Raw genomic sequence first — 25,037 nt, forward strand, 5'->3', positions numbered from 1 at the left:
TCCAAAAGCTCCCCTGGCGTCTGTTCCTAACATCATTAGGCTTCTGGGACTCACAGAAATGGATACCAATTTCCTCCCTTCGGGGTTTATACCTTTTCTGTGGAACCAGATGTAGGGATGGATCTATTCCACTCAGTACCAGGGGAGCTTAACCCGTCACCTCCATGGTGAAGTGAGGTAAGGTGGGAATTCGACCCTGAAGTATGTGACCGACCGTGATTTAAATGGCTCAGAAACTTGAAGCTGCTCCAGAAGACGCTAAAGTGGCCAGTAAAATCAGTCTCTTCATTAAAATCCACAGAAGCCGCAGAAAGGCTATCATTGGCTAGGTTCCCAGGCCACCCAAACTGGCTGGGAGGTGGGGAAGACAAACCCCGCCCAAACCCTAAGAGGGGAGACTTGCCTCTGGGGATTTCTGGTCAACCCTTGAGACTGCAACGAATCAGCCAATCTCTTCGAAAGAGTTCAAGAGGCAAGCTGAGTTCTTTAGCCCCACACCCTGGCCTGCGCAGAAGGATCGGGGTCCGGGTGCGAATTTAGGAGAAACACGAACTCTTGAGGAACAGCACAGAGACTTTAAGCAAGGGAAAAGGGGACATAGAGTCTTGGGATCCGCTGGATTTCGCATCAAGCGAAACCTTCGCTTCCAGAGCCGAGAGCGGGGGTTTCCTCTCGGAAGGGGCACAGCAGCCCCTGCCCCTCACCCCTGAGCAGCGTCGAGGAAAGGTATTTTACCATGGCTGAGGCTACGGAGCCCAAGGAGGTCGCTCCGGGTTCCCAGGGGCAACCCGAAGGTGTGGCGATAGAGGTACCAGGAGAGCCTGGGGCTGCGGACCTGGAGGGGCGGGAAGCAAGCGAGGGAGCTGCAGAGGCACCCGGGGACCTGGGGGCGGGCGCAGAGGCCACGGCCTCGGGGAAGGAGGAAGGAGGCTGTGGGCTGGATGGGGGAATCGAGGGAGCGCAGGCGCAGGACCTGCGCACCGGCCCCGGGACGGAGACGCCGGGCGCCTGCGGAGCTCCGGGGGAATCGGAGGCAGCAGAGCGGGACTCCGAAGGCGCCAGGATCCCGCAGGGAGCGGAGGAGGCGCCCAGCGCCCAGCAGGTGCGGGATATGAGCTCGGGGCAAGACGCTCAGGGTGAGGCCCCCGAGGTCCCTGGGGACGCTCGCCGGGAGCCAGAGGACCCCATGGCCTCAGAGGCAGGGGAAGAGGCAGAATCCGGTCAGGAAGCGCAGGGAGGCAGCGCGCCAGGGTTCCAGATTAACCCAGAAGTCCAGGGACCTGCAGGGGACAACATGGACACAGAGGCACCCGCAGGAGGGTCACTCGGGTCAGAGGGTGAGCCCCAGGGTGGAGGGGAAAGCAGCCTTCAGCCCCAGGATGAGGCGATTGAGATTGCAGCGGCCGAGATCGAAGGGCAGGAGCCCGGAGAGCTGGCGGGCGCTTCGGCCGCAGACGCCGCGGGGGAAGTGGGTACTGTGGGAAAAGATGGGTCCGAGGAAGCAGCTCCTGAGGAGGCGATGGTAGACGCTGGTAAGAATGGGGACCAGGCCAGGCTCCAAGAGGAGACTGGGGAGGAAGAAGCGAGGCCAGAACCCGGGTTGAAGGGACCCTGTGAAGAGGCCATCCAAGAAAAGTCCCCCGACGGTAGCCTTGATGGAGAGGAGGCCAAACCCACTGGGCACGAGGAGTCCCAGGCGGAGCTCAGCAACCACCTAGGCGAGGAGCCCAGCGCCCAGGGTGGAGAAGAGTTGGGGCGAGTGAACGGTCGCAGGGAGAACGGCCCAGCATCGGAGGAAGGGGATCCAGGGCAGGAGCACGACATCACCCTCTTTGTCAAGGTAAATCTCTCGCATCCCCAGGACCTAGAACTAACTGATCATTTTAGGCTACACCAGCACAGAGCCAAAACCGCGTTCAAGCGCTTCCATCAGCCAGAAGGAACAGCTAGGATTTCAGAAGTTAGGGCTGTGAATGCGGTTTAGTGGTTTGCCTAGCACGTGTGAGGTGCCAATCTCAGTATCGCAAGAGGCAGCAGCATGCACCAGCAGTGTAAGGTTTGGAAGTCAGTTGTGTGTGTGTGTGTGGGGGGGGTGTTGTTGGTGACACTCCACTATTCCTTGTCCTGAATACCCTAACTGGCCCTTCTAGTCCTAAGAATTAGGAAGAAAACAAAAAGTGACCCGCCTTATTGGTCTTCAAAAGATTTCTGCCAAAGAAGGCTTTAATCCTTGAAGTAAAAAAATGTGAACAGGTAGGTTCAACGTGAGAATTCCCAGACTTAACTCCCAGCGGCCCCGAGCTGCCTGTGCACTGTGTCTTCAGCGGACACTGGGAAGTCTCTTATATGCGGTCCTGTTTATTGAACATATTGAGGTTTACTTTGGCAGATTTCAGGATGCTGGAGACTTGAACGTCATTTGTCTGCACAATATGTTTCTGGTCTCTCTTTAGTCAGGAAGAAAGCCATGATTTCATTTTTGAAAGAGTCTGTAGACACATGAGAAGGAAGTTTTGAGTGTAAACAGGCAATTTTACAAGGTCTCAAAAAAATGTGGACAAAGTCCAGCAGTGGCTCACACCAAGAGCTTTGTTTAAAAGAAAAAAGTTCTTCCTGGGGACCTTTGGTCAGACCCCAGGAAGCTAGAGATAATAAGATGAAGAATGTGTTACATGTTGGACCCTAATCCTTTAGAAATACCTTCAAGTTTACAGAAGGTCTAAACCCCCTTGGCTGAGATTTTTAATAAGTAAACAGAAGAAAAAAAAAAACATTCCCAGGAGATTAACATCAGGATTTAATCAAGTGTCCGGATGGCTGGGATCTGCCCCTGTTTCTAAACAATGAGAATGCTCCCTGCAGCCAGCACTATTTTAAATGCCCTAGGAAAGGGAGAAAATGGTGGAGTCCATGTTGATGCAGCCCTTTGCCAGTCCTGTGGAGACTGGGGTGCAGGAGCAGGGTGGCTCCAGTCTGTTCCCTTTGGGGGACATTTTGAATTCAGATCTCATGGCTGTGTGATTCCTGCCAGCCTGCTGGGGCTGCAGTTATGTAGTGAACTGCTCCTTTCTGACTGGCGCCTCTGCATCATTGCCTGACCCCCATTACTCTGCTTATGCAGCGTTGCAAGTAAATCCAACCTCCTGGCCCAGGCACCAGCCCTTCAGGACTCAATTCTTACCTCCTTTCTCTCTGGCCTTCCCTTAGCACGGTGGTGTCCCCGTGTCACCAATGGCACTGCAGTGGCAGCTGTAGGAAGGCACTGAGTGCCAGGTGAGAATGCATTCCTGATCCTCCCAGCCTTGAAAATGTGCATGCACTTCACCCTCTGCCCTAGTGGAGTTTCCCCCATGATTGCCCTGATGATGCCTCCACTTGTCGGCAGCATTCAGAAGTCCCTGAGGACTTCAGCTGTGTTTGCCTCTTCCCTGGGCAGATTAAATGTATCATTACGTTCCCAGTGCGGACTGCAGGTGTGGAGCTGATGGGGCTTTGAATGAGGAACTGGCCAGTGGGTCTGGAGCAAATTCTGGCATGGTCACTTTCTTCATACTAGTTGGTTCCTTTCACAACAATGGGCTCCTTCCCCTAGAGGTTATTATGAAGCCTCAGGAATAGGTCATGCTAAGTCCCTGGAGTTGTGCCTGGCTCAGCATTAGTAGTGTAAGGGGGTATTCCCCTGCCTCTGCTCTCCCCCACCCTAGCTTCTTTGATGTGGTACAAGGAGTTCTCCCTCCTTCTTCTCCTGCCATTTTTTAAAGGGAATCTCCTTCTAGGTATTGAATTATCTTCAATTTCTGGGGGTGAGAATGTTATGGAAACTCAAACTGCTATCATTGTGGATATTGTTTCAAGGTGGTTGGTTAGGGCAAATGTCAGGGTGGCTGGGAGGGGAGCGTGCGCACAGTGGTTCTACATGAGATATGGGTTGGAAGAATCTTGACTCCCCCCTTGTCCCTCTCTTCTTTAAGAAAACAAGCAGATCTCCCAGTAGTGAGGTCGGGTGGCTCCTTAGGGTCATTTAAGACGTGTCTCACTTCTGTAAGGCTCTTGGTTTCTGTTGATCCTACTAATCCACCTCTCTGAGAAACAAAGAAGAAACAATGAAACCCAAAGCAATAAACAAGCCAAAGGAAAACAACAACAAAAAAAAACTTTGTACTACCTGTCTTCTAGAGTTGTAACACTGTATGGGTAAACCCTAAAGTTAGGTCACAATTACATTTTGTTACTAGTTCAGTCTTGTCTAGGCTCTTCCAGGGCCTCCTCGCAGGTAGACTCCATAGTCTACAGTGATACACTGATCAGCGTCCTGGTGAGCTGAGGTGCATGCTCATGGTGGTTTTCCTGGGACCCAGATGACTTGTTGAGTCCCCAGAGTTGTTATTTGAAGTCTTTCTTCCAAACATGGCACTTGGCCTGCATTCTGTCTGTGACCTTTCTGCCTTTACTGTTCTTCTTATTTTTAACAAAGAAATAAATTGGTCATAATATTTTATATATTATTACATATAAATTTATTTAACTTACTTATTATAATATGCACTAGAAAGTTGGCTGCCTAATGACATGGGCTAATAATATCATTATTAAGTCATTACTAAGTCAGCTTATGATTTTGGCCATCTGGTAGATTGCATCACTCATCATTATGAGAGTTTTCATGTTATTAACTTGTTATTTGTTTTATTCAATGAATATACAAGGATGCGTTTTTGTAAAGGAGCTATAGCCATATGCAGCAGGAGGCCAAAGAAGACCCTCCTTGAGTTCTGTGTGTCAAATTAATGGCTAATCATTAATTGATTATCTTTTCTATTCATTATTGATTATTTTTCTTCCCTTAAAGAAATATTTACTAGGTCTTCAGACTATAGGGTGATCCCCATATGTGTGTGTGTGTAGGAGTGTGTAAGTAAGTGATATGTATAGTAAGAGATATGGTTTTCTTCTCCACTCAGGACTAGTAAAGGTAATTTCACACCCACACAGTGGGGGTTGGGGTTGGGCAAAAATCAACAAACTAAATACCCACAGACTTAATCACCAGGGAAGTCTGGCTCAGAACATTGTTTCCTCATATCTAGCCTGTGTTCTCAAAGGCAAGGTTAGGACTGGGGGAGCCTGAGATATGGCTTTTCTGACAAAACTTACATGACTTAAAAAACCCTCCATCTGACCAGTGAAGTGGCCCTTGGCTGGAGTTTAAGTTGTAACAGCTCACATTTGACTAGAACATAGAGGTATACTTGAGCCTGTGGGCTTGCATGGACCATCAGTTCTGTTTTTCTTCTTCTTCTTTAAGTGAAACAAATCCAGCAGAATAAAATAAAATCCAAGAAAGACATGGCTTTTGTCTATGTCATCAGAAGGGCCAAAAATAAATCCGTTAATTAAAAGGGTGTCAAGCATGGCCCCATTACACAGCTGGACAGGATCATGCTAAGACCCGCTTCTTAGAGATTACTGGTCAACCAGTAGGCTGTTGCTCCCTGTGACCATTCTGCCTGGAAGGAACATGCCGAGACCTGTTCTGTGGAGCTCTGTCTCTAGGGAACGTCCCAGGGAGATGTTATTTTCCCAACAGTGTGAGTACTATGTGTTCTGAAAGGAAATGAACAAGTATGCATCATACAACTTCAGCTCTCCCCGGAAAACAATGGCTTTTACTGTTTGTTTTTTAGGATTATCTTATAAAACTGGATTGAAAATGATATACATGAAACCAGCACAGTGTTAGTTAGCAGAGTGGTAAGGAGGATGTACGACTCTGCTCTCCTCTTACAACTAGACCCAGTGTGTGTACGCACACTGCGGTGGGGTGGAGGACATGGGTGGCCGTGGTCCTCACTAACCTGAGTGAGACGGGGTCTACTTGTTTCCACTCTTAAACCTGGCTCTGCAGTAGGCTCACCCCACCTCATCCCTTCCCCATTCAGTCTCTGCTTGCAGTGATAACAGGTAAATGCTCAGGTCGATGGTTGATGGTTTCAATGTGACTAACAGTGAGAAGCAAGTTCTACACACAATCCTAGGTCCCCAAGATTCCAGTCCAGCATCCCTTGGAAGATGAATACGGCTGAGTCCTCCCTGAGGACGTCTCACTCAGTATTAGGGCTATGGATGCTGAGACTTGAGGTTCAGGCATATGATTTCCTGCCCCGCCCTGTGCACACATGCCATTGCTCCTGTCATTGAGCCTTATGGGAGCAGTGGTGTCTCCTGTCCTTCAGCACGAGTCCCTTCTCCTCACTTGAGGTCTCTTAGGGCCCAGGCTTCACACAGTGACGCATGCTCAGCTGCCCCATCTCTGGAAGCATCAGAAGACACGTGAGAACACCGCACTGGGTCCTCTAAGTATGTCTCCCTTTAATTTTAGTTAGGTAGACAATACCTAAGAAGTGAAGGACCATGTAAATCCCAAATTCTGGTCAATGCTTTGGGTTCAGGGGATGTGCTGGACTTCAGGATGATCTGCTAACTCAGGATGTATAAAGTCCTATATTTGGACACTGGGCTAAAATCAGAGAACACATAGTTCATGTTTTAGAAGCTATATTAAAAAGAAAAAGACCTGAAGTTACCATAACAAAATACTGGATGCAGCATTATTATAAAGCATTGAAGTTTATTTGGTTCATGACTCTGGAGGGTTGGAGGTCCAAGAGCACAGTGTTTGCTTCTGGGTGGTTGTGTCATAGCATGTCGGATGTCATTGGGTAGGACAGAACAGATATAGCTAAAGTCTTATTCCTCTTTACCAATGTTGTCTTGAGTGCCCCACCCTATGACCTCATTTAAACCTAACCGTCTCCTAAAGTTCCCACCTCCAAATATTACTAACATGTAAATTGGGAGACCAAAATTTCAGTGCTTGAATTTTGGGGTCACATTGAAACTGTAGCAATAAAAACAAAACAAAACAAAAACCCAAAACAAACAAAAGACCAAGAAGGTCCTTGTCCTTTCAGAGCTTATGTAGAATAGAGGGTGGATACCATGCAGACGAAGAAAGCTCTATGCTCTGCAGATGGAACATCTCCACGGGGCTGGAAGCTGACGGGTAAAAGTCCCAGCAGCTGCCTGCCCTCTCTCAGCTGTTAGCACGTCATGAAGCACATGATGTCCCCCAGTGAATGCCAGTGTGGGGAGGAGGTGTGAGGGTAGCAAGTGAGGTGCAGGCCTGTGTGGTAGCAGGACCAGAAGACACAGCTCTCTCCACTGAGCGGCTTCCTACTTAGTCATATTTAAATAGACACAACCACTTCCCTTTCTGCTCCACAGGTAACAGGCACCCTGGTAATCTCCAGGACAAACTCTTCAAGTTATTCTAAAATGCTTGGCCTAGATTTGAGCGGCAGGGTCTATCCCATAATGCTTTTATTCTGAGCAGCGCTAACCCGTCCTGACCGATGAGAGGAATATCAGAGGCGTGGGCTCAGTTGTGGTTACAAGGGGCTAAGACAGCTTCCTTTCCCCTTATACAAGACAGGATGCAGCAGTTGTCACTGTCACCAGAGAGTCTGACACTCTGTGTCCCTTCTCCCTTTATCATGGAAAGATGGCCTTTCCACCTGCATCAGACCTTCACCAGAGAGGTCTAGCAAGAGGCCGGCAGCCTTCTCCTCAGGCCCACTTCTTATTCCCTTTTACCTGGACGTGGATTCCCCCTCTGTCCTGTTGGCTAGAGCTGGCCAGTGCCACCCCCACCAGCATCCCTTGCCCAGGCACAGGACAGTGAGACAAGATGGTTTAGTATCTGTACATCTGAAACCCAAGACTAGCCTATTCACTCCTAAGTGGTTGAAAATATTAACAAAGAAACTCTTTTAGGACCCATGAGAAGAAGATAAGACAAATTAAGATCTCAGCACCCATAAAGGTTTTCCAAGCTGGCTGTGATTGTCCCTACGGTGCTGGTTATAACTGTTTTTACTCAGTGACATCAGAATTGAGTTGTTGTGTCAGAATCTGTAGACCTCAAAGCTTCAAATGTCTACTTTAAAGTTCTTTAAAGTTTGCTGCCCTCTGGGGACAGCGACTCTGGGTCAGTGCCTGAGGTGGAGAGGCTGCCATCTGCCCAAAGCGAGGGTTTGGTTTAGACGGAGACAAGGGAACAGACTGCAGAATAAAGGAATGGCTTCTACCAGGGTGACACAGCATCTTCCATAGCGTTAGATGTTCACTTTCTCTACCTAGTATTGATTTCAATAAGGTTGAAATGAAACATCGATTAAATATGTCCATATAAAATTTAGAACAGTAGGTGTATGCAGTGTATGTGGCTTTTCTGTAAAACACACCCTGCAGTTTTTTTGAAAAAAAAAATTAGCATAAGGAAAAGTGAAATAAGACATATATACTATATAGCCTATATACATTGTATTATATAGCACAATGAAAATCAAGTCTTTCACCTCTGAGTGCGAGCTTTCCAGATTGTTCTCCTTAGAGACAACTATTAAAGATCATGCCGGAGACATCTGTACATATCAAACTTGCATGCAAACCCCCTCCGTGTATTTGTTAATAATTGCTTTGAGGAATTATGCCAACACTTAGAATGTTTACGCTTCAGGCGTTTATTGTCCAGAGTTATTCCGGGCACAGGAATTTTGGAGCAGCTTGCATGGGTTGTAGTCAGGACACTGGCTAGGGATGACGGAGGCAGAGCACCTCCTTTCAAAATGGCTGACTTGTTTCTTGGTGGGAGGTTCATCTCCTCACCGTGTGGGATTCTGTTACACCATGTTAGTGTCTTCTGGCGTGGTATGTGGGGGTTTCTAGAACAGGGATCCAAGGACAATCCAAGTAAAAGCCATGATGCCTTTATGGTTTCCTCTCAAAAGTCACATGGTGTGTGGTGAGGATGTAGCTCAGTTGGCAGCATGTTTGCCTGACATGCTCAAGGCTCCGGTTTAATCTCCAGCATCACTTAAATTGGGTGTGGTGACATATGCTTGTAATCCCAGCACTTGGGAGGCAGTCGCAGAAATTCAAGATCATTCTCCATTACATACCAAATTCCAGACCAGCTGGTGATAAAACAAAAGTTGGGAGCTGACTCAAAAACAAAGGTGTGCCGTCTGTGTTACTTCACTCCTCCGACTAGAGTTACCAGCTCATCCTTCAAAGAGAGTGGCGCTGGCATCACCTTCAAAAGGGGAAGCCAAGATATTTGCAGATACGTATTTCAAAATATCTGTATCTGTAAGATACTTGCAGATACATATTACAAATGTCAATTCCAGCTTTATTGTCTCTTACGAAAACCAGCACACAGGAAATGCATTGCTCATTTGGTTTCCACATGTTAGCATTTTCTTTCTTTCTTTCTTTCTTTCTTTCTTTCTTTCTTTCCTTCCTTCCTTCCTTCCTTCCTTCCTTCCTTCCTTCCTTCCCTTCTTCTTCTTCTTCTTCTTCTTCTTCTTCTTCTTCTTCTTCTTCTTCTTCTTCTTCTTCTTCTTCTTCTTCTTCTTCCTCTTCCTCTTCCTCTTCCTCTTCCTCTTCCTCTTCCTCTTCTTCTTCTTCTTCTTCTTCTTGTTTTGTTTTTTGAGAAAGGGTTTCTCTGTGTAGTCCTAGCTGTCCTGAAACTCACTCGGTAGACCAGGCTGGCCTCGAACTCAAAAATCCGCCTGCCTCTGCCTTTCAAGTGCTGGGATTAAAGGCGTGCTCCACCACCGCCTGGCATGTTATCATTTTCTTAGAAATCATCTTTTGTGATTGTTGAAGATGTCTTAGTGTTCTGATGACAGTGAGCTGTATAATGGATGAGCCCTCCGTGCATGGATATGTAGGTGCGTTCCTTTTCTGATTCAGAACTGAGTACGGAACACCCTTCCAGGCATGCAACAAGACCCGAGGAAATGCCAGGAGAAAGGGGACACATGCGTAGAATGTGATAACCCTTACTAATTTTCCTCCTCACAGATGTGCTAGGTAAAGTTCTCTTGATGTCCTGTGGGCACTCCACTTTCCCCAGGGCCTTCCCTAACTCAGGTCCTGAGTTATCAAACACTTTGAATCTGAAAGATGGAAAATACCGATATTGTTATTTAATTTGGGTTTCTGTTTAAGATGCAGACAGTTGAGGGTGCTTCTTCAAGCCTTAAGAAAGCTCAAAGGTGGCGGCCACCAGAGAAGAGGAGCCGGTCTTTGTTCACTGGCACCTGAACTGATACGCCATGACTCTGGGTTGTCAGTGGCAGCCACATGGAAGACTGTATGAAATCTCCTGCCTTCTGTTTCTGTGGCTGATGATGTAGGTCCTTTGTCTGATTTCTGCTTATTCTTCCTGATTTTTTGTTCTGAAGGAACCAGACCTTTGGCGGTCTTCATGTGTGTCCTGATTACCTTCCTGGGGATGTGCTGGCCTTAGCACTGGGATGACTTATTGTCTTGGTGATTGCTTGTCCTCCGTGCTAGAGAATCAGTGTAGGCTGGGGCTGGACTCAGGTACTTCATTTACTGCGACCTTGAAGTGCTCTCTGGTCTGTCCTATTTGTAACTTCTTAAATGTTTAGGGAGTGCCTCACGCTCTCCCTTGCTCTCCTTTTGGCTTTCATTAGTGGGGACACTTGACAAATGGAGGGGTGGGAACTGTGGTGGAGAGACCTGGAGCCTTCTTGCTGAGTGCTCAATGTTTGTGCTTTGCTCCCCCTTTTCTGGACACGGAACACTTCCAGCCAGCAGCAGCTCACTGTGCATCTCTACCAGTGTCCTCAGCCTTGTCCCCAAAAGGGCCCTATTGTATCTCAAGCTACAATAGGATGGAGGGATGAGGTATCGGAACCGGACAACTGTTGTTCCTGTCCTGGGTTGAGGCACATGCAGTGCTCCGATGTGGCCCTGGAGCAATGGCCAGGGTGCTGGATGCATCACAGGCATCATGTGTGTAGAGCTTCCCAGAACAAAGTCGTTATTGGTCTGCAAAGGCAGAGAATTAACACTTTTTCTGGTGCCTTAGATGTCAGGACCTTGGAGGTGAGTTCAAAGAAACCTGGGAAGATGTAATCTTCCCTCCGACTTCGTTCTCTTTGTTTGAACTCCAGGCTGAAGCCCTCCACTCTGCTCCCACGAATAATCAGTCAGGACGAAGTTTTAGGTTGCGCTTGATGGCTTCTTGGCATCGTTTAGTTCTCCAAACAAAATTCAATCCTTAGGAAAGGTCAAAGGTGGCGGCCACCAGAGAGGAGGGGCCAGTCTTTGTTCACTTGCACCTGAACTGAGACACTGCCATGACTCTGAGTTGTCAGTGGCAGCCACATGGAAGATTTGCTGTGGTGATGGGGTAGCTAAGGTGAGTGGTGCTGGGGTAGCTAAGGTGAGTGGTGCTGGGGTAGCTAAGGTGAGTGGTGCTGGGGTAGCTAAGGTGAGTGGTGCTGGGGTAGCTAAGGTGAGTGGTGCTGGGGTAGCTAAGGTGAGTGGTGCTGGGGTAGCTAAGGTGAGTGGTGCTGGGGTAGCTAAGGTGAGTGGTGCTGGGGTAGCTAAGGTGAGTGGTGCTGGGGTAGCTAAGGTGAGTGGTGCTGGGGTAGCTAAGGTGAGTGGTGCTGGGGTAGCTAAGGTGAGTGGTGCTGGGGTAGCTAAGGTGAGTGGTGCTGGGGTAGCTAAGGTGAGTGGTGATGGGGTAGCTAAGGTGAGTGGTGATGGGGTAGCTCTTCCTGCCGTTGACTGTAGGGAACACGACCCCACTGCTTGTAGACACTGCTGACATCTTCTGGATTGTGTGTGGAGTCTTTTAGTGTGGTGGGTTAAATATGAGTCTGCCTTCTGTGACAGGCTGACCACTGAGAAGTAGGATTTTGTTGTCCTCAATCTGAATAAATCTGACCTCCATCTGAAATGGATTTGACCCACAGAATGACTGGTAGGATGTCACGCCTACAATGCTGTTGCTGGTGGTCCAGGTCCAGGCTGCAAGGCTGGGTGTTTCCAGATTTTTTTTAGGGAGAGTTACTTATTCAAGGGATTGAAGCAAATGCTAAAACAGATTGCAAGAGTAGCAAGAAGACTTCATTACAGCAGACCACATGAGTGAGGTTATTCAAGGGCCACAATTACTGTCGGCCTTTCTTTATACGGCTTGAGAGGAGCAGGAGCTTGGCTGCCTGGGGGTGTATCATGGATAGTTCTGTGTCTTGACTGATGGTCTTGGACTACATAAACCTTTGTTCACGATACATGTCTTTTCCCATGGTGCATCTGGTTTTAATCACACGTGCATCCAATTATGCATAAAATAAATAAGCTTAAGGCAAATAGGAGATTCTCCTAAAAGTTTACTCAGATAACATGGTTTGCTTTATTATACACATGAAGACTGGTCTAGGTGAACTGGCCCATTGTCTGTAGTTCTCCTGTTTGTTTTAGTATGTTTTTGAATAGAAATGGGGGAAGTCTCAAGGGGCTGCCACGGGCAACAGCGTCCGTCCATAGTTAAAATCAGATGTCTATGTATTAGCACAGGGTAGATCAGTCCAGGCAGGGCCCTTGGTTGCTCACAGTCGCTAGGTACATTGTTCACAGAGAGGTATGTGCATTATGTACAGGTAAAGGTCTAAGGCTGCCAGTGCATTATTAAGAGGTGAATGTGTACACAGTACACATCCAAACCACGTACAGCCCCAGGCTGCTGCCCCCATATCTGTCTCAGTGCTAGGTGCTTTTTACCACTGGAGATCACTTCTGCAAATTCACTGAGAATCCTGAAGTCACCATGCTAGAGACCCCCCTCCCCCGCCCCAACCTTTCTGAAATCTGATGGTCCCAGCCGAACCCAGCCTTACAGCTATGTCCACAAGACACCAGACACCCATGGGAAGCTATATCATCTTTCCCACACACCATACACCAGCTGATTACCAAATGACTTTGTCAATGCTACGTGGGGCGCAAGCGTCACTTGGAAGGCTGCGTCTAGATGATCTGAGAGGGCTGGCGAGATGGCTGAGCAGGGCTGGCAACCCAGGGTGGATGTCTGGATCCCACAAGGTGGTGGAAGAGAAGAGACTGGGGAGGAACCGTCTTTTGACTTCCACGCTCTAGCTGTGGTATGCGTGAAACAGAACACTCATACACAAATACTACTTCCAATATATCATGAGGGATAGTCACTTTTGATTCCTAATTCTGGGAGAGTCTGTTGCATGGCAGTCGGTGATGGGTACTTGTGAACTCACTTCGTTTCTAGGCTGGTCAACATAGGCAGATCAGAAGGCAAGGCCCTGATTGGGGTTGGGGTTTGGGGGTTGGGAGACAGGAGTGGGCAAGAGCGGGGAGGTGTGCAGAGGAGGTGGCTTTGTCACTGTCGGCCTTCCTATTTGATTTCTGCAAATTTCCCCCCCAGAGTCAGTCTAGGGATTGAAATACTCTGTCAGTCAAGCACCTACAGTGCAGGGTGTGTAACGGCAGGCTGCGTTATTAACCAGGCTTTTGGAACAAGGTGTTCCTTTGTTGTAATAATTCCCTGTGAGAATTTTACAAGGGAATAAGCTTTTCATCTGCATGTAAAAGCTCCGGCTGGTATTGGGCCATATTATTAACTAAGGATTAAAAATAGCCCTGCATTTTCTAAGTTTAATTCACGTAAGAGGGGAAAAATGTTGAAGGACATTTTCTTTGTTCACGTCCTTTTCATGACTTGATTTTGCTTGCTGCGACAAGGAACACCAGCATCACCAAGCATTTGCTGAAAGCTGAAAGCTGAAAGCTATGTGGTTAGGCAATTAAGCTATGTGGGTCAACCCCTTGATCTTGCTAATAATAAATTAATTGTTACAACGTTTGACAAGAATAAATACTATAGACAGTTTAGAATACGTTTAGGATTGGGGGCTGTTTGAAAAGGTAAGTGTGAAGTTCACAGTCTTGAACACTTAAGTGTGTTTAGGAACTAGTTCTGAGTTGGGGGGGGAGAAGGAGAGGTGGGGGGGGGCTGTCCTAGTGCAGCAGAATTCCCAAGTAACCTGCAGACACATTTGACCAACAATGAACAGACAACACACATGGCTGCCTCCCCCACAGGATTCGACAGCCTTGTCAACAGCTCACTGTGCAGACTTTAGAGAGAGGAGGAAAAAAATTACCACTCCACTTTTCATTTTTCTAAAATAAACTTATCTTTACTTAGGGTAGTTTTTATTTTTTCCCCTTTATAGCCTTGAAAGAAGTGTGACCCATAGGATTTGTGTGTGGTGGGCTTGTCTGACAGGACAATGCACAGTCCTGAGGGTGTGGACTTGGGGCCACCACAGCCTTTCCTTCCCCTCAGGTGCCCACCTGTCAAGGTCTAGAACTTGTCTGCAAGGAGCGGGGCGGGTGCTTCTTACTCTGCCAGGAGCCTCTGCGTTTGGTTGCTTGTTGTTGGTTACTTTGTTGCCCCACTAGGGGGCAGACAAAGGTCAGAGAGACACAGAGCCAACTGGTTTCAGTTGCTGCCAGTGAGGGTCCCCTCTACCATCCCCCCCATCCCCTCTTCCTAAAGAAACCAGAGGCTTCCCTGGTGGTTTGCAGACATCTTTCTGGGTTACACCTGTCCTGCCCTCTCTCAACTTCATGACAGTCTGCTCGGGTCTCTCCAATGGGTCCAATCTTTTCCTGACTGAAAGGAGAGGTGGAGAAAGGTACAGACTGTGGAGGAAGTCTGGAGATGGATGCTGCTGAGCAGAGTGAAGCTAGAGCAGGGGGTACCAGGAGGGAGAGGAGGGGGCCTTGGTGTTGAGTCTTCTAACAGTCAAGTCAGGGAAGCGCTTGGATTCACGGATAGGAATTCTAGAACTCTAGATTCTGAGGTCTGTGAGGCCAGCATCTCCCCGGAGCCCTGTATTTATTTCATGGCCGTTGCAAAGGTGTTCTTGTGCCCCCCACCCCGCAGTAGTGTTTAGTTGGTGAATGTAGACAGTATGTGTGATGCTCTAGTCGGTTTCTCACGCTTTTCCGTCACCTTGTGTGTTATCCCCTTATGTGGTTTATGCGTGTGTTGGAACACCCAGGCTCCGTAGGACCTCTTTCACCAATTTTGGGTTCGTTTGGACTTGATATAAAAGTAATTTCTTTGGACCTAGGCAAAGAAGAGAATTCTCCATAGCACTGTCTCCATGAAGAGGTCGTATCGGATTATAGACCCTCTGCTAATGTTGCCTCCTCCCTAGAGGGACTCATGGATACTTCAGTCTGAGCATACTGGAGCCTGAAGCCCAGACCTCCAGGGCTGTAGCCTCCGGTGTGCCCTCCTCTGGGTGACTAGCTTTTGGATTTGTTAAATATCAATAAAGTTCTTGCTACTGGCGCCCATGGTGTCTCAATAAGCAAATGAGAAGAGTTCCAAACTTTTCTGTTACTATCCAGTTCACCCACAAGTACAAGTTAATAGACTTGGGCTGTGTTTCATGAACATTCTCCTCCATGGATGGCAGTGTGGGGTGTTCTTTGGGGGACCAGATCCCTGTCAGGAAGGGAGAAAAGCACGGTGAAGTCCAGAAGCTGACACTCACCCAAGTGGACTTGCCCTCTGCTTCTGTGCTGCTGTCATGGTCCCCTCGACTCTGGAGATTTGCTGCTGGGGCAGAGGTGCCAAGTGTCTCAGTCCAGAGCCCCTGGAGGCCAGAAAAAGGCATTAAATCTCCAGAAGTGCAGTTACAGACTCTTGTGAGCCACCATGTGGGTGCTGGGAACTGAGCTCTGGTTCTCTGGGGAGCAGCGAGTGCTTCTAACCACTGAGCCACCCCTCCATCATCCCCTAAAGATGCTTCTGCTTCTGCTTTTCTTCTTTCCTCCTCCTCCTCTTCTTCTTCCTCCTCCTCCTCTTCCTTAAATGCGTATTTTTAAAATAACGTGTATTTTAAATATAATTTTTAAATAATAAGGGCCCAGGGAAAGCTTCGTCCTCAGTCTTGTCCCAAAGTCCCCTTGTTTCTTCTGCCTGTACCTGGTGTGTTTGTGTGTTTAGGTACATGTAAGCAGGCACTCTTAGAGGCCAGGGCTGTGGAATCTCTCTGGGGCTAGAATTATAGGTGGCTGTGAGCCACCCCACGTGGATGCTGGAGAATAAATGCAAGTCCTCATAAGAGCAGTGTGTGCTTCTAACCCGTTAAGGCGTCCCTCCAGCCCCGACCCTTGCTTTGTGAGACAGGATCTTCCACTGTGATTTGTGGAGTAGGCTGGGCTGGGTGGCCAGTGAACCCCAGGGGTTTGCCTCTCCACCTCTCCAGCACTGGGGTAACAAGCATGTGCCACTGAGTCTTGCTCTCGGGTGGCTCGCTAGGGATTGAACCAGGGTCCTCCTGCTTGAGTCTTCAGCACTTGCCACGCTATCTTCCCAGGCCCATGTTTTTTGAGTAAGTTTTCTTTCATTGAGCCAAGTTATGGGTGAAATGGGGCAAAACCTCACCCTCCTCAGCTCTCTCTTGTGATGCCCGTTAAGGAAAACTAGTCCCACAGATGATGGTGTTCCTGTGGGTTTGGGCAAAGATGGTGTCCGGGTATCCAGTTCTCTTTCGTCTTCTTCCTCTGCCCAGGAAAAGCTCTGCCCTCACCCTTGTCCCAGAAGTCCCCTGTGTCTTCTAGCTGGTCCTGGTTTTACATGTGAGGAGGAGGTGGAGCTGGGAGAAGGGGCATGGGGTTGTTGGCTCTCCATGTCCTTTCTGTTCTCTTCATCTCCACTTGTCATAGCCAGACCCACTCTTACAAGGATGCTTCAAGTCCTGAACCTGGCTCCACATGTATGTTTTGAGGGGGCACTACCCCTATTCACCAGCACAGAGTAGGGTATGAACACAGTCTGCAGTGTGCCCTGTGGTGCCTGGGGCCTTCTTTGGGGACTGTGGCTGGTGGGGATTTTTATTTTTTTTCTCTGCATTTGCTTCCTTAGGCAAATGGTGAAGGCTTTCTGATAAGCGAGTCTCTGTTTCTCTGTCATCTCCTTGGAGGCTTTATCCATTCTGATTCCCCCGTTGCTCTGTAGGAAAGCACTCTTGGCTCCATCCTGCCACACAAACACATCTTACAGCTTCTCCGTGAGCCACCCCAGTACAGCTCTTGCAGACTAGGGGAGCATCACTGAGGTGTGATAAATTCAAATTCTCACACATGACTCTCATGTTATTTTCCAAGCCCCTGTCGTGTTTTAGGAACCTGAGAGCTTGTTGAAGTTCCTGGTAGGAACATCTTCAGGGGCGTCCAACCTTCTGACGTAACATGATGCTGACATTCACGCACCTGTGGGGCTACAGGCATAGCTATCTCACGACTCCTGGGATCTGCAAGCCACAGGTTGGATGTATATTTTTTCAAACAAAGAAACACGCCAGGAGGTTGAGGTGGAGTGAGCAGGGTCCTTCCTCTGTCTGGTTCGCAGCCTCTGTGGGTGAGAACACAGCATTGTCTGATACCTGCCTGGGCAGCAGCCCCCTGAGTAAGTGTATCATCCAATCATAGCTAGGTTACCACCACATCCTACGTCCCTCTTGGAATGGACTCCATGTCTCTTCCTGTGTGATTATCTGCTGGTACTGCATTTCAGAAATATATGCAGGTTGTTCTGTGTGAGAAGTGAGACTTTCCCACTTTCTCTAAATTCCAGTTTTCCACGACATTTTTATAGACATGAAGGGAAATCATGGTGTTTCTGGGGACGTGGACTCACCTGGGTTGCAGTCAGAGTACGAAACGGATAGGTTTAGAAACCGCCAGTCCTCTCGTCACATGGTGTCATTGTGTCTCTCTGTAAGTGGAACTAAGCTGGCTCACTGTCCTGATACTGGAGGGCTACAGTTGTGTAAATGAGGGTGTGGATCTCTGGACACATAGCACGTCACCGTCACCTTGCTTTGGAAACAGGAGTCTTCGTATGCTTTGCTCTGTGCCTGGGCTTTGGACAAGGATGTCAAGCTGATCCCTGGCTGGGCCAGGGTTGGGGAACCCTGAAACAGGTCAGCCCTTCTCCTCCCTTTTTCCCAAGGATGAGGGTGGGAGGGAGGTACAGCATCTGCCAGAGAAAGCATGTGACATCGAGAAAACTTCCTTCTAGCTCAGCCAGCGTGTTGGCCTTGGCCAGCCAGTTGTGCTCCTCCTTGTTAGCAAGCAGCTGATCCCTTTGGGCTTTGAGCCAGGGCTCTTCTTGTGTTGGTTTAAGCCAGGCCAAAACTGGAAATGGGGGAGGACAAAGTTTCCAGATAATTCTGTATCATCTGAAGTCTTCATCTGAACACTTGAGTTGAACCATCAACACCTACAGGGTGGTGCTGTCTTGGCTGACAACTTTGAAGTTTTATATATTAATTGTTCTGACCCAGAATCCTGGAGTGTATAAGGATTTAAAGACAGCAAGATGTCAGGTGACATTTGACTGTGAAAATTAAGACCACGCCTAACGTTCTAACCACACTTTGTGATTTTGTTTCTCCTTCTCGTTAAATACTACACTATTTTTGTAATAATCATGACTGTAATTTTCTGCTTTGGAAGCTTACCACCGCCTTCTGGTATATTCTACGTGACACGACCTCACACACGCCTGTGTAGCCTCTGTCCCCTCTCATCAGCAGAACCACAGCCTTATTTGCCTCTGAAGCTAGTGAAACCTGGTATTTTGGTTTAGTCAAAGGACTTACTTTAAAGTCTCTGAGCATCAGGAGACTCGAGGAGGCTGACAGAGCCTGGTTCTGAAACATGAAGCTATAGGCAGGCTCGCTTAACTTACACGAAAATAGAACCCCACCTCACTCCGCGGCAGACTGAGCTTGCGGTCCCCCCATGCCTCGTTCCAGCTGCCTCTCTTCTGTATCATCGCTGGGTTGGCACTGAGAGCTGTTCTTTTCTTAAAATTATTATTCTTGTCAAAGTTCTTCCATTAAGGAAGACAACTTCAGGACAAGCTAATTACCCAGTTGACTTGACATGGCTCTTGTTCTAGTCATTAAAATGACGCAAGACTTGTCAAGGGCCACAGTGCACACGATCCCCATTGAGAACATCAACCCGAGGAGCAGATACACCTCACCTCCTGGGCTGAGGCGCCGTGATGCCCAAATTATTTTGTGACTGTCCTTCGGAGTTGCTGTGAGCAGCTTCTGTCATTAGTACGTGGTCTCAAAATGCCACCACCTGGTTCGGATAGAGGGCTGGCAAGTGTGTCTCCAGCACATGGAATTTATGAAGAAAGGACAGGAGTGCTCACTGGGCTTCCCTACCCATCCCAGCGGCTGTGGGGGGTGTTACCGGTACGAAGGTGCAGAAGGATTCCCCAAATGGACCTGCTTGCTGTTTGGATGAAGAAACTCACAGAGAAAATCCTCTCAGAGGAGTGTCTGCACTCTTCTGTGAGTTGGACGTATGAAAAGCCACCATTCTGAAGGACCATAGCCCCCTGACCCCCCAGATAGCTCTCTGAGATTCAGGCTTGCAAGCCGGGTGACAGGAACATGTTTTAGGTTAGATTCTTCCAAATGTCACAAATCTTGTAGGTGGTCATTTCTTCCTATGTAAACAGCCACAGGGCACTGGTTTCTGCTATCCTTTCCTGTTAAAATGAAAGCTTCCCAGACCCACACAGGCCCCAACCCCTGCCTCATGTTAACTTCCTTAAGAGCCCTTAAGAGATTTCTGCTTTACCAAGGAACAAAAGTTGCAATAGAATTGCTGGCTCCCAGCAGCAAAGGACTTCATACATTGGCCACTAAAATCAACCTGAGTATCTCGAGGCCCCTGGACCGTTCCCTCTTTGTTAATAAATAGCTCCAGGGCCTTCGTCTTTGTAGCACTTATAAATGTCACAGAGGGAAATGAGTCTGAAGGACTTGTGAACGAGCAAGAGAATTCTGAGCAAACTGAAGAAGCTGGTTTGAAGGCGCTCAGCGTTCCTTCCATGGGGTTCTCTCTGCCCAGCACATGGGTGTCCCTGCTGTGCCTCTCACCTACCTCTCTCCCTGTCTCCGCCCTCTGATTTCAGTGAGAAATAATAAACAAACCTGGAATTGGTATTTTTTTATCAAGCTATCCAGAATCTACCTACCGGTCTCAAGTTAAGATGTATTTTAATGGCACACTGTGAGGGCCCAGGTGTGTTTGGGACAGTGTTAGCTTGGAAGACAGAGAGACCATATCTCCTTGGTAGCTTTTGGTAGAATGTAGAAGGTTGTTGGGTAGGGAGAGCATTTTGTTCTGGTCTTCCTAGACTTTCTGGATTTATTTAATGCTTTCCTGTTTCCCATGTACCTGTGGAGTAGTCACCTGTGCATGTGTGTGGCGTGTGTCCTTGCCCATGTTGGCATGTGTGGAGGTGGGGAGGCTGTCATCAGCTGTCTTCCTCTCCCTCCACCTGATGTTTTGAGAGGCTTATGTGCTTCCTGAACCTAGCTCACGGATTCCACTGCCCAGCTAGCCCCAGGGATCCTCCCATCTCTGCCCCACAGCTGGGCGTCTGAACTAAGGAGTCCAAGTTTGCCGAGCAAGCATTTCACTGACCCATCCATCTCCCTGGCCATAGAATTTACTGTGTAACACTGAAATCCTGTACATGAAGACACCCACCCCCAACAAATTCTGGCGACATCTGGGTGCTTCAGCCACCTAAAGGGGTTAAAACCTAAGGGCATTTTCAGTCAGACCCTAATTCCTGAGGGCCCTCGTCAATCAAATGCTACACATGAAATGTATCTTCTAACCACGAGGGGGCGCCAATGCCCCCTGAAGCTGTCTCTGTGACTAGGTCTCTGAGGGCAAGCTGTGAATCCAGCTGGAAAACTTCATTGCTTCCAGAGGTGACGTGAAGGATGGGAGAGGTCTCCTGTGTTGACATCAAAACAGTTTTGGGAGTTCTAGAGTTCACACAGAAGAGCTGTCCTCTCAGCTGGGGACAAAGGAAGCTTTGCCTACCTCCCCTGGGGCCTGTGGCCATTACACAAGCCTTGGAGTGGCTCCATGAAGGAAGTTTTCTAGAAACGGGCTAAGCACCTGCTGGTCACAGGTTGTCCCTCTTTCTGATTTACTCAAGGCTCACCTGCCAGACTGTCTCCAGCGGAGGTCGAGGATTTCTGACGGGAAGGTCAGCTGTAGGTTCTTTCTGGTTCTACTGTAACAGATTACTGGAGACTAAAGCCCAAGCAACTCTGGTTTCTTATCTTATTGTCTTGCTGGACCCAGCATGATGGTGTCTCACTGGCATTGAAGCTCCAGGGGACAAGTCCACAGTCTTTCTTCTCCAGCTGCTCGAAGCCTTCTCTTCTCCTGGATCCACCTCCTTCATTTGTTAGAGCTAATTTCATCTCTGACCATCCTTCGCCAGTTTAAAACTTTCCAGACAGCAGCTAGGGAAAGGTCTCCCTGTGGGAACCCGCATGATTAGATTGGACTAACTTATATCTTTGGTTGTGAGCACTTAACAGTCAAGCCATCTCTCCAGCCCAGATTGGACCATCATAATCATCCAGGATAACACCTCCATCTCAAAATTTATAGTTTGGGTATCATTCACACCGCGCTCTCTTCCTCATAAGGTGATGTGTGCATTAGGACGTGGCATCTTTAAAGGGTCACTCCCCTCCCCCTCCCTGTCTATTGTATTAATAGTAAATAGTTTGAACTTCTTTTTCCCACATTCTTGTCATTGCCAATCAGTGGTAGGGAGAGCTGTAGTAAGGGCAGACCTGTTTGAAAAACCCAGTTGGGGAGTTTTTCCCGAGCTTCTCTCAGAATCAAGGGATGGCCAACCGATGCTTTCTCAGATATAGGAAGGGTTCGTCTGAAAGGAATGTGTTTAAGAGATGACTCGGTTTACTTCCCAGCACTCCTCATGCTTCTGTTGAACACTTTTTTATGGCCAAAAGGAACGCTGGCTTTACCTGCCGTAAAAAAAACACCAGACCCAAACACCTTGGCTGGGCACATGGGGTTTGTGGTGGCCTGGAACAGAGCAGACTCCACAGGAATCTCCTTAGGAGACTTTGTCCCTGCCTGCATAGCTGGAAACAGAGAGAGGGACAAAGGTCACAGCTCACAGCTTTGTAGGTTTTCTTTTTTTTGTGTGATGTGAGATGCCAGCCCTGCAGGGTCAGCTCCCTCTGGAGAATGTGGGGCTCTGTTAATTAGCCAGACTCCTTGCACTCTAGGTGTGGGGTGGGTTTTGCAAAGTCCAGCCATCTTGTATTCCTCCTGGCTTGTGAAAGTTTCCCAGTGAGGGCAAAGGAGATACAGTGTTTGAGAGCTGAGGAGAGCAAAAGGTGCCCCGGGGGCTGTGGGGTGTCTCCTCCCACTGCTTCAGCACGCAGGATGCTCATAGCTGAGAGCTTCAGTCAGCTCCATCTTCCTGTCTAATCACAGTGTCCTTTGGTCTTCTTACCTGCTTCTGATATTTATTCTCTTACTGCCCCTGTGATTCTTGCCAGTCACCCCCAACCCTTGTGCAACAGGGATGAGGAAAATGATCTGGAAAGTTCCACTTTTCTCTGGAAGGGCACTGATGGAAGTGGAGTAAGAGGGTAGGGAGCTTTCCGACTTGTCCAGGATGATATAAACTGAATACACTAGCCAGGTCCTTTGGTTCAAATCCTGCTGCTGTGTGGCCCTGGGCAGCTGCCTCTACCTGTCTGTGTCTTAACGTTCTTCCCTGTAAATGGAGATGATAAAAGTACATCTATCTACCGAGGTCCTTGTTAGGGTCATTGGCAGTGATTTTAAGTAACACGTTTCAAACAGTGAATGGGACAGAGTAAATACTGTGTGTGTCTTATGCTTGTGGTCCTGGTCACAGCCACCACTGTCACCAGCAACATGCACAGTGTGACTGCTTTTTTGGTTCATAATCCAACCTGCAAACATGCACTCTTTTTCGTTCATAATCCGACCTGTAAAAGACAGGGGTGGCGTGCGGGCTTCTTAGGGCCTCAGGCCTATTGTTTTGAGAAGATGCATCGAGCTATGTATCCTTTGGGAGGTGGGGGTTGTAGCCCAAGGCAACCTGCGTGGACAGTATGGTACAGATCCTTTTGATCCCCAACTTCCTCAGAGTGACACCCTCTAGGGCCACCTGTTTTTCACCTACTGCCAACAGGGTAGGGAACCCTGACATTTTTCCTACTCAACCTAGAGAGAGATTCACGTCTGGTTTTAATTCAGGGAACCCTTTAGAGGATCAAAGAGGTATGGAGGCCTTTGTTGAGAGAGACTCTGGGCTTTGAGAGTGGGGATGGGCTTGCAGCCGGCTTGTGGAGTGGTGTCTTTTGATTAGGTGTATTTGTTGTGTTCTGGGAAGGATTGTGCTGGAGTGTTGGCCACCTGATACGTTACTTCATATCTGCTTGGTCCAGCTTAGCAGAAGACCAGCCCGGAGCTGGGTGGAGATGCTCAAAGAGACTTTGGGTTAGCTTCGGTGCAGACTTGGGGTGTGTTCCAGGGTATGTTCTGCCTCCTTTCTGCGTCCTGCATAGGTCTCACGAATCTGTCTGCTCACCCTCCCTGGGAGCTGATCGGTCCTTGCCATGGGCCTCCTCAACACTCATTGTCAGCCATGGAACCTGATGAGTCCTCCCACGGAGATGTTCTGTGGGGGAGTGTGGAGGCCTGCTTCTGGGTGACCCAGCAGGACTTTGGTAATGCCTTCTCCTCTTCTAAAAAATGAGAACCTGTCCAGGTGGTAGGGTGAACAGCTGTTCCAGCTTGCCTGGAAAATAGAGGGTGAGAGACTAGCTATAAACTCAGAGTGGTCCTGGGCAAACCAGAGGAGCTGACCCCTGCCATGGTTAAGGTATGCACAGTTCTGCACGTGTCCCCTCGGGACCCTTTATCCAGTGATAGGTCGGCTCAGGTGGCTCTCCGACTCGATGCCAGCCCAGAGTTCCACCTCTTTGCAAACTGGCTGGAGGTCTGTTTGTTTTGCTGTTAAGGACATCTGAATTTTCCCTGAGAGTAGGCATAAGATGAGTGACTGTTGAGAGAGAGAGAGAGGAGAGAGAGAGAGAGAGGAGAGAGAGAGAGAGAGAGAGAGAGAGAAATCCGTTTCTCTGAGGAGGACGTGGGCCGGCATGAAAATCACACTAATTGAGGCTTGTTAAAAAGTACCCTAAATTCCATAATTGTCTGCTCGGATGGGCTCAGGTTTGGGAGAGTAAATGCTGTTACTGATAATGACAATAATAGCTCACTTTATTGGGCGCCCAGGGTGTTTAAGTATATCAGTGTTTTAATCCCTGTTCTCTACCCCTCCCCACCGTGTGTGTGTGTGTGTGTGTGTGTGTGTGTGTGTGTGCGTGCGTGTGCCTGCGTGCGCACGTATGTAGGTGAGCACATGTGAACATGTATACATGGCTGCTGCACTTCAGGTACTGCCCACATTTTTTTTTTTTTTTTTTTTTAGACAGGATTTGTCATTGTCTGGAACTTTCCAGTTAGGCTGTCTGGCCTGCCAGGGAGTCCCAAAGACCTCCTTGTCTCCACTCCACAGCACTGGGGTTACAAGCATTGCCACAGTGCCTGGCTTTTAAGATATGTGGATTACGGAGAATTTAACTATGATTCCCGTGCTCTCAAAGCAAGCACTCTATGCAGTGACCCGTGAGCTCAGGCCAGATCTTTGTCTTTAAAAATGGGAAAATGGTGTCCAAGGAGCAGGAACAGATTGACTAGGGATTATTCAACAGCAGAGCTGCAGTCTCTTACTTCACCCTTCCCCTTCCCCTTCCCCTCCCCCTCCCCCTCCCCCTCCCCCTCCCCCTCCCCCTCCCCCTCCCCCCACACCTTCCCTTCTTTCATTAGCTCAGAGACACTTGGCATTGCTTAGAAATGGAGATGTCAGGCTGTGGAGATAGATGGCTTACTGGGTAAAGCGGCTGCTGGGTCTGCTGGGCAAGCATGAGGACCTGGGTTCAGATCCCCAACATCCACCTAAAAGCTAAGCGCAATATCGCATATCTGGATGGTCGGCACTGTGGGATGGAGACAGGCAGATCTCAGGGGCTCAATCCCTGTGAGACTCTGTCTCAAGAAACTAAGGTGAGAGAGCCATCGAGGAAGACATGCAATGACAACTTCTGACCACCACACATGCT

The 25,037-nt window shown here is 48.5% G+C and overlaps 1 protein-coding gene across 1 annotated transcript in view; it reads left to right on the top strand.

Annotated features, from left to right (window-relative positions):
- Positions 1 to 253: 253 nt before the first annotated feature.
- Clic6 (chloride intracellular channel 6) overlaps positions 254 to 25,037 on the top strand; it is a 34,871-nt gene continuing 10,087 nt past the window's right edge. The window contains exon 1 of the mRNA XM_076942494.1: positions 254 to 1,978. Coding sequence (XP_076798609.1) covers positions 737 to 1,978 — 1,242 coding nt within the window. The 5' untranslated portion in view covers positions 254 to 736. The remainder of the gene's footprint in view (positions 1,979 to 25,037) is intronic.

The sequence above is a fragment of the Arvicanthis niloticus genome, chromosome 12, assembly GCF_011762505.2.
Source record: "Arvicanthis niloticus isolate mArvNil1 chromosome 12, mArvNil1.pat.X, whole genome shotgun sequence".
Taxonomy (NCBI): Eukaryota; Metazoa; Chordata; class Mammalia; order Rodentia; family Muridae; genus Arvicanthis; species Arvicanthis niloticus.